Source organism: Gallinula chloropus, assembly GCF_964237585.1.
Source record: "Gallinula chloropus genome assembly, chromosome: 1".
Taxonomy (NCBI): Eukaryota; Metazoa; Chordata; class Aves; order Gruiformes; family Rallidae; genus Gallinula; species Gallinula chloropus.
Window position 1 is genome coordinate 79,411,087 of NC_140085.1, and position 16,230 is coordinate 79,427,316.

A 16,230-nucleotide genomic window follows, 5' to 3' on the forward strand; every position below is an offset into this window, starting at 1 on the left:
TAAGCCTGCCTGCCTTCAGCGAGACAGCCGAGAGGTTTTTGAGATGGCAGATGATTGGTGATGTCACATGAAATTGACAGCTCTTCAGACAAAAGGAAGGAGGTTGACTTAATGAGTGCTATGGGTGGGTGTATAAGCAAAGATTTTCTAAGAATTATCATTACCTGGGAAAGGCAATTTTCAGCTGAATTGACATTCCAGTAATTAAGGGCCAACGTACAGAATCTTGGTCATTATAACTATTTAAATTTCCAAATTGCGTAGTTTAGAATTGCTTATGGTTGAACTGCTACTGACAGCTCCATCACTTTCTATTCTCAGCCAGCTTGATTGGCAAATTGATGAGGTCTGTACCGTGCAGCCACGGCTCCATCTCGGTGCCAAAAATCACTACCTGGAGCAGAACAATGAGCGGCAACTACAGTCAGATCAAATCACAAGGAATCTGAGTTTTATGTTTGCTTCTTGATGGTGTGTGTGTGCTTGTTAAAGGGGTCACTGGGTGGCAGAGTCTTGAAAACCCCGGCATAGGGTGTCGGAGTGTTTCGGTTCCTTGTGTTTGCCTTATCAGCACAGGCTTTTTGTCAGATCTGTTGGAAATTACACGGCTGGGACAACACAAAACTTTTTTCTGGCTTTTTTTCCCCCTGGATTGAGAGCCTTGGGTGGACACTGCTTTTCAAGCAGCGAATGCTGTTTTGGGGTTGTAGGAATTTTCTCAGAGAGGTAGGCAAAAGAAACATCTGGACCTCCAGAGGAGGCTGCGTTATGCCTCAAAGCAACTTTACTAACTTTGAAAGGGAGCAGTTGTATGTTCGATCTGCCAGTTGTTTTAATTCTCCTGTCATATCAAAGAGACTGGGAGAGGGAAACCATATTTTTATTTTAACAATTTAGAAGACTCTGTGCATTACTCTGCCAGAATGAAGGAACTGGATCTCTTTTAGCTTCGGCATGTTGGCTTCCTTTCTCCCCCTGTAAAAATGCATTAACTTACCGTGTACTTTGCTCTACTGACTTAGAAACACTTTTATATTTTTTTTTGCTTTTTAGCCCCTCTTCCTCTGTACTGTCACTTTTGATTCACAGTTGCTAAGCGTTGCAAAAGCTCACCAGAGGGACACTCTCATAGTGTGATTTGCAAACTTTGAAATAACACCCACCAGCAGAAGCACCATATGCTACGGAGTTGCACAGTAAACTGACAGCAGCATTTCATTTATAATTTGAATTTCCAAAAATGTCAGCATATTTCACATCAACAAATGCCTCCCAGCTTGCAGTGCACGAACTCCTCCCTCTGAGTGGACATTAAGTTATGTTAATCCTGCTTAAACATCTACGGGCTTTATTAATGACAGCCGCATTAAAATCAGTTCCCTTTGATTTTGGTAAATTGGGATTTTGAGACAAAAAGAACCTGTGAATTGTCTGAATGTGCAGCTAAGTCCTTGGGCTTATTTGTGTACCACAAAAATGAGTGTGAAGTTTACAGCATGTGGACTTTGTTGGTCTCTGTAACACCGATAACCCAGAGCATCCTTTTTGATAATAAAATAAAGTACCAAGGAATATTTTTTTAATCAATCAAAGGCAAACTTCACATAAAACACAAGCTGTTCCCTTTGTGGTTAATTTTCATCCAGCTGCACTTAAGTACAACAGAGCCAGCAGAGAAAACTACTTGGCAACACTTCCTAATTAGGGGACGTTAATTACAGCTAAATACTATACAATTTCTATGTTATAAGAGTTCATCTAAATCAATGTTATTATGGTACTAAAGGAATTAATAATGATTTCATACTTAGAAGCTGTTGCCAAACTACCCATTAGTTCAGAGTTTAAAATGACTTTACAATGAAATCTCTAAATCTGCATTACATAAAACACTGGAGCGTTCGCAGACAATCACACATGGCACTTCTATTGTGTATTAATAACTGCGCCTGATGGCATCCCGTTTCTGTGCCGGAGTGTTGATGGGGTGGGAGAGAGAGAGGGAGGGAGGGAGGGAAGGAGAGGGAGGGAGGAAACGGCCCCGCGAGACAAGGCACACATCCTTACAAACTGCAAAAGTGAGATCTCTCTCTGACAACGGAGACGGGTCCGCTGGGAGACTCGGTGCGGATTTCGTGGCGGGGGGGAGAGTGTGGGGAGACACACACACAACATAGGCAGACCTGCTAACAACAAGCAGTTCAGATTCTGCTGCTGAAATACCAGACTGGGGGTGCGTAGGGTTTTGTGGTGGGATCGCAGACCCTTAGGTTCATTGAGGAGCAGGGCTGGCTCCCAGGCCACCGTTTCGCACATGCCCCTCTACTTAGGATGGAGAACTTGAGATAGAGCTGGTGATACATGCTCAAACCTCCCTTGCTGCATGTACTCGGATTCTTGTTTTAAACACAATGCAGTGATTAAATCACTTGTTGTTGCAACCTTGCATTTCCAGCAGCATCTGCCTTGCTAAAATTACAGCTTGGCATTTCTAAACTAATCCAAGTTTATTAAAAAGAGAAGAAGAAACATTTAACCTACAACACAGAGACTCTCTCTCTGGTTATTTCTTATCACATAGGGATCCACAGGTGCCCATTACTGTCATAGCAGTCACTGCTCAGCAGCCTTGTCAGTAAAATGCGGGGAGATATCAAGAATAGACACGCTGCAGAGAGCAAACTCACACCTGGTCTGCACAGAGGCAGGGAAGCTGCTGAGCTGCGAGCCTGCGGTGCCTCAGCGCGGGCTTCGCATGGGGGAAGCTGAAGGCCGGCTTTGTGCTCGCTTGATCTGAAACAGCTTCTGTCCCTCCCATTTCCCTCAGCCCAATTTGTACAACTGACAGGACTCTCCCCCTGCACTGCGAGGGCTTCCCCACCCGGAGTTACTGCCGCTGTGCAGAACACTTAGCTGTACACTTCACTTCCAGTACCACGGGGAACTTCGCCCACAGTGTCCGGCTCCCTTCTTTTTTGGCTCATTCTGCCCCTTCCATTCACTGTGGTTGATGAGGTATGGGACATGCAAGCCACATTTGGGGTGGGGGAGGGGATGCTTTACAGCATCACTAGCTTATTCCTGAGACATGGACAGAGAAAGATTAGTGTTGTTGCAGGGAAAAAGCTGCTCGATTCATATGGTTTAAAGCACATAAGGATCAAAGCAGGTTATTGATTTATTAATGACATGTAATTAACTGGCAATCAGTGAACTATACACCCAGGGTCAGTATCAGCAGCGCAACAGATAACCCACACAAGGGTTATTTATATAAACCCTTGCAAAGTCAAGAAAGGCCTTCCATAAGTAATTCCCCAAAATTTTAACCCCACACCCCCTCCCGCCACATCCACAAAGTTGCTTGATGCCCCATGAGGATGAGGGGGCACCCCACAAGGCCACACACGCCATGCTCACTCTGATGCGTGTTATACCCCACACTGTCAGTCCACTCACAGCATCCCCAGTGAGGAGGTACTGCCTGGACCTGATGGAGGTGGGAATCTGCGTGGGTTGAAGACAGTACGGACCCCCCAAAACAGGGTGAAAGAACCCTAATGGATTTTTAAAGCCTGGCAAAGGAAAAGTGACTTTTGGCAAGCACATGCAGGGAATAATAAGACAGGTCCTGAGCCGCTGGCTTTGAAGGGCTGACCCCCAACCAAGTTATAAAAGTTGCTTTGCTGTGCTGCCCCAGGATGGGGACCCTCATGATCAGCAGATAGAAGCAAAATTAACCCTTTGTGAGCAGTCAGCTGTGGGAACATGTGGAGGAAATATTTTAGATCCATACAGGTATCCACGATCACCTAAAGATGACAGGCAACACTGGGAGGTGTGTAAGCCTTCACCTGAAATAATCACCCACACTACTGCAGACACAAGCTGTAATAATGACCAGAAGGATTTTCCAGCCCAAACGGGATCCAAACCCACCGGCCCCACTGGGTGCATGTGCACAACACACCCTGAGGGACACGACAATGCCATCCCAGAAGAACAAGGGTCACAAGGATTAACACCAAAAGGCATGACCAAAGGAGAAACTGGGAAGGCGCTGGGAATCACTGTCTTGGCCAGGATTAACTGTCATGCCCGTGTCTCGGATATAGAAGATATCCAGGCTTCCACCCACATCGTCACTGCTATTCTTTTAGATAGGCGACAGAGTACTCTGCCAGCAAACCACAATCTTTTGCCATTCAGTTTATCGTGAATACACTTTTTGTTTAAGAAAACATATCTGTATTAGTACTAAAACTTTATTTTAGCAAAGCATTTAGTAATATTTACACTAGAAGTACACTAACAGATAGTGCTGCATCTTCTACGTATGGAGCAAAGGGCTGACTTGCAACAGACTGCTATTTTGATGAGAATACCTTCTGCTTAGGAGCTATTCTTAAGTTTATTTCCCAAGCATTATTCCAAATCCATGTTATAAAATGTTTATACATGCACTTAGGAGCATGGCTGTGGTATTGCTGTAAGAGAAAAATAAAAAACCCCAAACCACCCCACCCCACAACTGGTGTCTTTTGCATACTTACACTGTCAGAACCGATTTGCAGTTCTCTCACCCTGGGGCCAACCCTCACATCGGAGCTGGTGCTGCTCACACGCCCCCTGTCACCCAGCTCCCGGGGCACTCGCCTCCACACTGCGTGCAGTCACAGGGTGGCCCAAGAAATCTGGAGGGAAGCAGACTGGGTCTGTCACCTTAAGGATGTGAAAGGAAGTGTTCCTGTGACAATAAAAGCACTCCTAAGTGCACCTCCAGCCATAAATAATTCTCAAAATTGCTCCTGGCTTTTTAATTTCCTTCATTTGGAGGATTTATAGCGTGCTGACGTGCCAGAAGGTTTATTCCACGGGCTGCCCACCACGTGGAGCCCTGCTGGCAAGGTACCAGGCTCCAGTCCGTGTTAATCTAAACCTCTGCAAGGATCATCCGTGGTTTCTAACAAATGACTGATAACTCTGTGCATAGCTCTGGCAGTGATTAAAGTTAACATTGGTACAGAGAGCAGGCTGCTTCAGCCTTTTTTGACGGTTATTTGCCATTCTTCCTTTTTAGTATTGCCATCACTGAAACAAAAAGCTTCTTGTTTGAAAATTATTTATGGAGCGTTGCAGAGCTTTATAAGATTTTCATACACCACTCTGAGAGCTGGTATCCTTTTGGATTAGAGCGTACTCTCGATTTCAGTTCATGGATGAGAACGACTTGATTTCTTTTCATAGTTCGCAGCTCCAGAAATGTCCATGAATATGTATCGCATCTTTTGACACTCCTTTGTGCCAGCTTTTGGGGAAGGCTGTGCAGAATCAGAGAAGTTAGAGACGGAGTGCACCCACTAGACCATCCAGCCCATCTGCCTCCCTGCAGAAGCTTGTGCTTTCTGAACGGAGCTGTCTTGTATTTAGTCAGGCCCCAGCTCGGGGGCTTCTGCTGCTTCTCCGATGGGCTGCCAAGCAGCCTTGCCTAGCTACTTACAGAAAAACTTGTTGGTACTCACTCTACAAATTTTTCCACTTCTAGTTTTGTTTGGTGCACCAGATATAATCCCAGTATTTTGTCTCAAACCTTTTCTTCCATTGCTGGAGCCCACGTTTACCTCCCTCAACACACTACTGCCTATTTGCATTAGTGACGTGTTAGCCACGAACCGCAACGCATCGCAGCAAGTGGCTTGTGAAAACAGAACACACACACAAAAAAATCAGTCCTTGCCTCAAATCAGTTAATGGCTTGCATTAATGAAATTTAAAACATCCACGACGAGAAACAAGGAATATACACTGAGGTCTGGTGGGAGAAGCACTTTGAAGTTACAAAACTCCAAGTGCTAAGGTGCCACTGTTATCTCAACCTCTGTGAATGCCGCTGTCAGTGACAATGCCTCATCCAGCCATTCCCAAAATTAAACTCATGGACAGGAGATCGAGTCTGCAGACCACTTTCTTTTGTTCTCAGCATTTTTCCCCTCTTGATGAGTCACTGCTTTTCTGGCAAGTTTCCTCATACCCCTGGATCACCTCACTCTCACTCTTCAGCTGCCAGTTCCTGCTTCTGCTCTTCCGAGGCACCTTCTCCCCACGCCTTTCCTTCCACTACCCAGCTCACACTGGCAACCCTCATTTCCTTTATTTCTCTGTTCTTCTTTATTTCTCTGTGCCTTTGCCTTTCTCTCCCCCTTATCTAGCTCCTGCCTGACTTACACCGCTTCCTCAACACATGACTCCTGCTAGCACCAAGGGCTGTGCCACCACCGGGACAGACAGGTGCTGAGGATTGGGACACAGGTTCATGCTCTGGAACTGCAGCTTCACAGAGATCAATCACCAAAGTTTCTAGGTGTGGGCTGAAAACTGACAGCCTGCTCCATATTTTTATTCAGCTTTATTTTCTGGGTCTTTTTTAGAAGAAAGTTCAGCCGAGGAAGAAGTCTACCTAGAAAATTTCAGTCCAAGCAATTAGCTCGCCAACGCTGCAGTTGGAGCACAATGGAGAAGATAACATTTACGGCTCTTACAAAAGCTTTAGGGACTCTAACTTCTGCTGCCTAGAATAAACAGGAAGGATTTAAAGCTCTACGTGTGGCTTTGCTCACACACTTCACTACTCTTCCCTGGAAAAATAGAATCATAGAATGGTCTGGGTTGGAAGGGACCCCAAGGATCACAGAGCTCCAACCCCGCTGCCACAGGCAGGGCCACCAACCTCCAGGCCTGGATCTACACAAGGCTGACCAGGGCCCCATCCAGCCTGGCCTTGAACATCTCCAGGGACGGGGCATCCACCACCTCTCTGGACAGCCCATTCCAGCACCTCATCACTCTCTCTGTAAAAAACTTCCCCCTCATATCTAACCTAAACCTTCCCTCCTTATTGGCCAATCACGCCGTGTGCCAACACACAAGTGGCAATTACGTCACTCGCCTGCCTCAGCTGGCACACGCGTATTTAAAATTCTGCCGCCGCATCTCGGCGGTTCCCAGTCTCATCAGCACAACCCACAGCACCGCTCTATCTGCTCTATTCTGAGCTGCTGCGCCTTTTTATTAATTTTTTTTCCCCTTCCTCTCTGCGTGTTGTACCAGTTTTACACCCCATTGAGTCCAGGAGAGCCATACAGCGGGAAATTAGGCCCAAAGTACACGTACAGGTTTAAATCCATTTCTAAAAGGCTGCAGCACACTGCTCTGCAGCCCTCTAATGGAGACAATGGCAGGCACGTTCAGTAAAATGAAATGGAATTAACGCTTAACAAAGAAATGTCTCCTGCAGGAGGCAGCTCTGAAAACATATGCTCAAAATTAGAGTGGACTGATATTTTCCTGTCACTATTTGAAGTGACTTTTATTCATCCATGTATTTGTTTATCCAGAGCTGAAGGCCATGAGTTTTCTTTTGTTGACAAGCAGGGGCTGGAGGGTGAATGAAATTAGATTAATGGAAAGAGCACAGGTGAGACCTCAGCCTACCCACCTTCTCTGGGGAAGTCATTGTTACTGGCTATGGCCCTGCTTCCCTCCTGGGTCTCTGTGGGACAGCCTGTGAGCAGAGGTAGCGTGTGCCCAGCCAGTGACCATTAATACCTAGCAAACCTCTCTCAAAATCTTACACAGAATCACAGAATCGCAGCATGGTTTGGGTTAGAAGGGACCTCAAACATCATCTAGTTCCAACCTCCTGCCATGGGCAGGGACACCCTCCACTAGATGAGGTGGCTCAGAGCTTCATCCAAATACCATCTCATCTGTCCACAGCCTAACACTTCAGGTGTAACAAGTAGCACACTCTTGTGTTGCTGTCATACCCATTTATCTCGGACTGGATGCACGGAGCTGCTTCAGGTTACATCTTGCTCCTTCCTCTCTGGCAAATCCTAAGCCAGTGCCAACACTAAAAGGCTCCTGCTGATCAGCGGTTCTCGTTAAGAGGACTCTGCACTGGGATCCTACCTGGCATTTTCAGAACAAGTTTAAGCAAAGTTTCAGAAATTGTGAAACAGCTTTGCCTTTGGTCTGCTGGTGATACCACTTAGGATGCCTTTTACTTCTGCATCCTTCTTAGCTTAAGTGTCCTAAAGAAATAGGACTTGCGGGAATTTGCTCAAGATACTGGTAGGGAAAGGTTAAGATATTTTTCTCAAACACTGTAGGAATACATCTGCTCTGGATCCCATTGAGTTGTTCAAGTACACTGGACATTCAGACTGAAATGGTAGCTGGAGATAGCTGTTGCTTGTGACTCTTCCTGCACGCTGAGGCTTTAGTCAGATCTCTTTTTCTTTTTTAAGCCTGCATCCTGAACTCAGGAATAAGGTAGTAAACCATATAAAGATTGTTCTCATTTCATTAGCTAATCTGAACAGGACAAATGTTTTAGCAAGAGACAGCAAATTTCATACAACCTTCAACACACAACCTCCAAGAAAGGTAGTGGTTCCCAGTTCACCCTCAGCATGTCTTCAAGGAATTTATTGAAGGCTCCTTGAGCTTTAAACAGGCGCAGGGCAGGTCACTTTTCAGGCCATGAATTTTTAGGAGCCATTCAGAAGCATATTCAGCTAGAAGAGACCCAGGATGACACTACTTTAGAGAGTGGCACTGGTATTTTTGTGAGTGCTTGCCACCTCCGAAGACGAGTGTGGTCCAGCTGCCGCGTGGGGAAAAACACGTGTTTGTGTAGAAGTTCCCCACTCTGCTGTCACCAAGCACTGAAACAGCCCATTTAAAAGTGCTGAAGAAATCAGAATGAAGTCCCTGGTGCCCAGATCTATAGTTAGAGGGGCATTACTGGATAGTGTGATCCTACCAGATTGCAGGGTTTATTTTTCTACATTAGAGGACTCGTCAATCCTGAAGGGAGTTAAGGTGGGGGGAGGATGGAGAGGATGAAACCACCTGGATGTGCAGCACCGCAGGTTTGAAGCACTGAGTCCCAGGGCTCGGTGCACAGATTGCATCTGTTTAACATCCTCGCTGCTTTTGGGCTTCACCCTGAGAATTGCTCCAGCACCACGTGCCACAGAGCATCCCCCCTGTGCTTGCATTAGGTTTCTCTTAAAGTTCAGAGGGAAACAACAAAAGTTCCCCTTTTGCTTTACAGCTCTTTCACTTTCCGCCTAATGAAGGTGGAATATAAAATGTTGAAGGAAAAAGCAGTTTTTCCCCTACAGTAGAATTTCTTTTTCAGTTATTTTTAATCTGACATCTGTTTTAACATGCACTCACAAGCTACATTTATTTTAAATTTTCCCCTCCCTTGTGTTTTATTATTTACCTCCTGTTCCAAAGAGATCACAAAAGATTACACTTCTGTGAAGCAGTAACAGCGGTGGCGATGATCTCTCTTACTTCTCACAACTTCACTTTTTACCCCTGTTTTTTCTCTACCCACATCTTCCCATCACTGCCTTCCCAGAGGCCTCGTTACAGTCGCTATTAGATGGGGTGATGGCATTCATGGGGGTTTTTCTTTTTGAATCGGACAGATTTGTGCTAACTAGAACACAAAGCACTTATTGTTCAGAGCCTGGATACTCACTCCTCCTTCGCTCTGGTTCAATTCAGGCCTTTAAATAAGTTAGAGCAAGAAATCACGCTCTGGGTCAGCCAGCGCCTGTACTCTGAAGAAAGCCCAAGGCTCTGCTGAAGGCAGCAGAAAGCAGCCTTCAGCCAGCCTTCTGACACGATGCCGGCTGAATGTTTCATTTCCCCTGGAAATGAAGATAAAATCCTTAATCAACTTACGTGTAATTAAATTAAATCACGGAGAATATACGCATTCTCCAGCTTCTCCTCAAAAGCTGGTTGCTCAGGTCTGAGTACTGGGGCTGGGGGGTGGTGTGGGGCGGTGGGGGGAAGTTCTCCATAGACCAGTAATCACTAGTAATCAGGCAGTTTTAGCACCTCCTATCCCTAGGTTAGTAAGAGCAGGGGATGGTTCCTGCAGCCAGCAGGCACAATGGCAAGCTTTAGCAAACTCCTCCATCAACCCACTTGCTCTCCAGGTTCCCCCCTAACCCACCAGATTACCAATCCAGCCTGGTCGCTGGCCTTGGCCCAGACATGGGAAGTGAACTGGTTGGCTGGTTGGCTTGTTCTCTTGCTATAGCTAGTAAATAGGTGAGAGCCCCTGTAAATCTTTGAATGAAAACAGAGCTGGTGCTACTATTGCAACAGAAAAATCAACATACAAAGCTTTCCTTTGTTTTCCTGGGCAAACCATCATGCCTTTTGGGGTTTGGTTTTATACAACACTGTACTGTACGGAGATGATGCTAATCTCCACCAGCTGAGCCGGCAAAGCTCCTTCCTCTACTCCCCCCGCAGAGAAAGGAAGACTTGAAAAAACAAGCGTAGTCAATTCCAGTATGGCTTCCTCAGTTTGCAAATGCTCTTTCCAAAAATCCTTTGTTTTCATCTCAGCAAAGGAAGCCATTCTAAACTGATACTTTTCCAATTCAGCGTTTTCAAACACTCCCTGTCATCTCAGAGATCAAAAACTGTTATGCCTCAAGAAGACTTTGTTTCCAGAAGACCAGCTTTTCTGCAATTTCTGAGAATTAGCAATCCACAGGATGTCCCCAGTGCTCAAAACAGAACCCCTTAAAATCACTAGACTCATCAGGAATGGCTAGAGCATCCTGCTGGCTCTCCTTCATTGCACCAATGTTAAGTTTCATTAAAGGGATATTAAGACAACTTTGTCACACTGTCTCCTGGGAAGTGGTTACTGTTGGTCTACAAGCTTTCCTGATGCTTCTTTCTTTCCAACTCTTACCAACTCCTAATTTAGCACAGTCCCAGCGTTCTGAGATTTTAATACAAATGGACAAAAAGTAATTTTACCTATGATGTCTTTATATGTTAAGATCACTCTTAACCTTGGTTGCCCAACCAAGTCTTATTAAATAAGACTGACCAGATGGACAATTCTGTTTTTTCTTTCCTGGGCAGGTTACATGTAATTAAAAGCAATTCCCTCCTCCTGCTCCTGCTGCACACTATACCTGTCACCCAGATACCAGCTCTAGTAATTTCAGCAAAAGCTCCCCAAGAATTGGATAAAACTTGCTGTTGTTTTTTTGTGTTTTCTTTCCCCCTGCCACGGTCCCCCAGCCCAGGGGAGGCAAGGAGCCAAAATTCCAATTGAGCAAAATAAAATTAAAAGTAGATCAGTTTTTCCTGTCCCAGTAGCATGTGCTATGGTATATAATGTATGTTCCCTGCTTCACAAAGGAAATGAAAGAATGAACTTATAGGACTGATGAAATAAAGATATCAAAGTATTACTTGCCCCAGCTGATATGTACACTTCACATATAATTACTATTTAATATCTTTGTTTCCTACAAACCAGAAAAAAAGCTTACCCTCTCTCCCAATTCCCTCTTCTTGTAAATAAGCTGATGCAGAATCTTCCAGATTTGCAGTTTCTACTCAACTTTCTTGAATTTATTCTCTGCTTTGCAAAGTAATGTGGTCTACAAAATGAAGCTATTTAAAACACTAAATGAATAAGTGTTATAAAAATAAAAAATTAGTATACAAGACCGACTTGCAGAAAACATATGTTATACTCGGAAATATATTTAGATGGGAGCACATAATTGCCTGTTCCTTTCCTAATGGCCTGAAGCACAGCTCTAAATCTGAACTTTTCCCAAAGCCTGTGCAGTGACAGAGCGCTGCCCCCTCCTCAGTTCCCAGCTGAGTTCAGGTCCCTGTCCCCTTTCCCGTGCTGCCTGCAGGTGTGACAATCAGTCACAGCAACCTCGATAAACCTCAACTGCCCCTTGACCACGGGAACTAAGTGGCAGCGATGGGAAAGATGGACAAGAGGGACATGCTGGTCAGTGTGAAGGGCAGCAAGCCTGGGAGACCATGCTGGGAGCAATCCCAGCTCCCTGTGGCTGAGGGTGGATGTCCTGTGACACCAACCACCAGCCTGAGCTCAAAACGCCGCTGTGCTTGGCTCTCGCACCAGCTCAGTACTGCAAACACCCCTGTGATGCCTCTGGCCCTGCGCATCCCCCCCCCACCCACAGCAAGGGTCCAGAAGCCTCCGTCAGCTCAGCCCACAGCCCTCAGCACCTCCCTGACCCACACTGCAGGAGTGCCTGTCTCCATCCCTGCCTCTGCATCCAGGATGGACCTCAGACCTGTGCTGATGGTAGCTGTCTCCTGCCTTGTGGTATGTCTCCAGCCTGGTCCCCTGCTGCTCCTGATAAGACCCCTAGCCCAGATTTATGCTCTTGCATCACCTAGGGCTGTCAACAGACCAATATCTAGCGGGTACCAGCAGCTTCTGTAGGAGTGAGAGACAAGGAGATGGGTCAAGTCGAGGGTCCACAACCACAGGGAGTATGAGTACAGAACACCTGAGTCATGGAGAAGCTAACAAAGACAACCAGTCACTCTGTAACACCGAGCCTTATGCTTACTCACTGAAAAAAACAACCCCAAGACCAGAATCACCTTTATTTGAATGTGTTCACAGATTCCATTACTTTTACTTTATTTTCTTGTTTTTACTTTTTTCTTTTCTTACTTTTGCATTTTTTTCCCCAAAATTACAGGTTTCAACAGAAAAAAAAATGTTTAAATTACTTTCCAGTCCAGCATCTCTCAAAACACCGGTTGGCTTGGAGTTGCACAGTATTTCACACAGGCGTGCTTGTATTGTTCATGGAAAAAAGAAGCAGCTATCTTCGACTTCTCAGGAAGCCATACCTCTCCCTCTGCAAACGGAGCCTGTTCCCTCTGAAGCAAAGTAACCAGCAGCAGCCCATCAAAAGAAGCAGGGGGGAGGGAAGGGCTGTCAACAGAAATATAAACAATTCCTCCTGGCAAGTTCATTAATCAACACGCAGCTCCCATGGAAACAGTGATGCTGTTCTCAGAGGCACTCACGTTAAATAGTTAGATGGCAAAGCTGGACCTTCATTAATTTTAAGGAACCACACAGAGTGCTTCACCTTGAAACTAAAGCAACTCCAAAAAACAGCTCCTGTCTCACCCTAAATGTCAAAAAACCCCACCACCACACACAAAAAAAAAGAAGTGGATTTTTCAAGTGAGGTGAATCTCTCTGTAATGTAAGTATTGAAATACAGTCTAACATTTATGGAGCTAAACAGCAGCAGAATTCAGTGTGTCGTTGCGAGGAGGGCATGGCAGAGGGTCAACCTGGTGAGCACCTGATGGGAGTTGACTTCACGTAAGGGCCTCTGTGTTTCCCAAAGCTCAGCAGCAGACTTCTCCTCTAAATATGCAAAGAGGCACTGGGTTATTCCTTCAAGAAACAGGCGGTGAAATCAGAAGGAAAACCAGTAGCAAAAAAGGCCACTTTCTAGGAAAATACATGTGTGAAATGACAGTCACAGCTCGTTCTCATTTTCTGTGTTGCCTAAACATTTTCTGCAAAGCCTAAACCAGAAAAAGGCTGAGAGCTTTGGATGAACTACTTCCTGGGAAATTAAGGCCTATTTTTAGTACTGAGCACTGCATATAGGATTGTGCTTCCTGTTGTTTCTCTGATGCTATTTTTTATCCCCTATTCAGCTTTCCCATCTGTCCAAGGTGTTTGGTAGACCACTAGTGATTCAAGTGGTATAACCAGATAAATAACTGGGTTATTATCTTTATGAAGCACAGATCTCTTAGTAATAAATGTATCTTGTAGTTTGATTTACAGCAAAATCCTCCTCCTCTTACTTCCCCGATGAGACCTACTTAAGTCAGTGAGACTAGTCGTGATGATAAGATAATTAAGTTTTTAGTACAACTCTAGTTAGTGAGCAGAATGCAGTTCTGAAATAATGAATCTACTAGCTCCAGTCTGATATTCAAAACGTGTTGATGATTTTGGTATTATTCTTAACGTGCTGTGAGAAAAGTACTTTTTATATTAAGGCTGTAAACCCCATACAGGACTCAATTCAGACCGCCTTTCAAATGAAAGACCTGCTTTTAAAAGCGCAAAGTCGGAGTTCAGCCAGCATAGCAGTGACACCTGCAAACTGACAGGCAACCCCCCTAACATTAAAATGGAAAGATTTGCATGAATGTGTTTGAAAATGACAGGAGACAGGAACAGGAGCTTCTAAGCAAGTTAGACTAAAATTTTAAAAAATGAAATGCCTAAAAATAGGCCCCTGAATGCATAGTTAGGCACCTATATAGAGGCTGCTTGATTTTCAGTTGTTCTGATCACCCAGAGCTCCCATTAACTTCAGGAGCAACTGTGGATACTCAGCTGTTCTAGAAATCAAGCCACCTTTATTCGAGGGTCTAAATATGGATGTCTGTGCCCAAGTTTGGGGGGGAAAAATAAAAAAACCCAACCCAACCCAATAAAGAAAAAGGCTTTTTGCTACAGAGACATTTTATAAAAGAAAGCAATACCCAAGTTTCATTTTCTCAGGTTACAGCGCTTAAAACTGAATCAACATAACAATTAACAGTGCAACACATCTGTGGCAGAAGATTTTGTCTGAGGTGAATGGAAAGCTGTTCCAAGATCTGTAGCTCTTAATTAGCAATCTGAAACATTCCATAGATATTTCATATTCTGCGACTGCAAAGAGTTACCAGGCCACCTAAATCTTTTTCATAGTATTTCAGTGTTGCCATTAATAAGCCTTTCAGGCTAGTCTGAGGAAGACTTTGCAAGATTAACTTTGCAAATCTCTAAGTATTAACTATTTAACTATTTCAGAATTACCATTTTTTTTCTGCTTTTGGATCAAGTACAACCAGCAGGCTTGAGCATATTTTTAAATACTATAAAATATGAAGAAGGTAGAATTAGGCCTTTAATTCTACCATATGCACTTGGTTGTCAGAAGACTTGTGAATGCTGTTTGCTTAAAGACCTCTTTTGTAAAAGTAATCCCAAGTCGATTTTGTGTCTAAGCCGTTGCCAGGTCATGCTGAAGTGCACAAGAGCCAGTCACATGGTAGAAAATCTGCAAGAAAAAAGGAAATTTTTATATGACTATAAATCTGAAAGTGTCAAGGAAGTAACAAATTAAAGGCGTGCCAGATGAAGATGATGGATATTTTTGTACGTGTGTGTGCATAAAATATGATGTAATATAACTTTTTATATATATATATATCTATATCTTTACAGGATCTGAACTAAGGGATCTTGCTGCTTTGCTTGGAAAAAAAAAAGAAAAGAAAAAAGGCAAAGATGCTTGTTGCTTTTAATTAAGCTTTCAAAAACAGCCAGGTAGAAGACAATGCTTTTCTCCCACTGTAATCCAATTTTCATGATTTCAGTATTAATTTTTAATATTTAAAGTGTCCAAAATTGCTCATGCTTTTATGGCTCATTTCAAAGTATTCTTTTAAATGTGCTGTCTTGGGGGTGAGGGAGTGTTCTCCCCATTTCCTATGTTTGTTTGGTTGGTTTTTAAAGGTCTGTTTGTTGTGTTGAATGTAATGATTGGGTCATGTTATCTTACATGTTTTTGGATGGCAGAGTATAGCAGAACTTTAGTCATGACTGGGGCATTTGTGCAAGCCCTGGCAGGTAAAGGGATGCCACCCCTAAGGAATCAGAACGAATCGTGTGACAATGACTGGTTGTGTTGTAAGACTCAGCAGTGATGGCAGTGGCAACAGGAAAGCTCATGCTGCTATCTCATAATCGGGGGCATGGTTTTAGGTCACAAGCAAGGCAGAAGCAGCCTGGCAATGAAGAAATGCAAGGAGTGAGCCAGGGGTTTTCAACAGTGATGAATATTCCCCTGACATCTTATAACATGTCAGTATTTCAGCTGCTAGGAAGGGTGGGGAAGGAAACAGATGCTTTCTTTCTCCCCCAAATCCCCTACATCTCACATTCTCCTACCACCAGCAACAGCACGAGGACTCTCAAACTTTTGTCTTAGTTAAAGCTGGTATCACTTCATCTCCTGGGTTTAATGCACATAGGAGTAAAGTTCAGCAGCCCTAATGGTTTAGTAGTTCCTGTGATACTACACTGGCTCTCAACTACGCTGTATCCTACAGGGCTGACACCCTGCACCAGTGAGGTAGGTCATGACAGGTCAGAACCCTACTTCCCAGTGGGAACTGAAAATTGACACTGTACCACATACACTATTTGTCTGACAGGAAACATGGTGACCAGCCTGCACAAAAATAAAAGCAATTAGAAAAATGAGGCTTTGTAGGAGGCAATTGCTTTTCTTTCCTAGG

At 44.3% G+C, this 16,230-nt stretch overlaps 1 protein-coding gene across 1 annotated transcript in view; it reads right to left on the reverse strand.

Moving 5' to 3' along the window:
* Window positions 1-14,595: 14,595 nt before the first annotated feature.
* The window catches only part of DERA (deoxyribose-phosphate aldolase), a gene marked incomplete at its 5' end in the record, with an annotated part of 53,477 nt that continues 51,842 nt past the window's right edge, over window positions 14,596-16,230 (reverse strand). Inside the window, one exon of the mRNA XM_084275316.1 lies at window positions 14,596-14,987. Coding sequence (XP_084131442.1) covers window positions 14,931-14,987 — 57 coding nt within the window. The 3' untranslated portion in view covers window positions 14,596-14,930. The remainder of the gene's footprint in view (window positions 14,988-16,230) is intronic.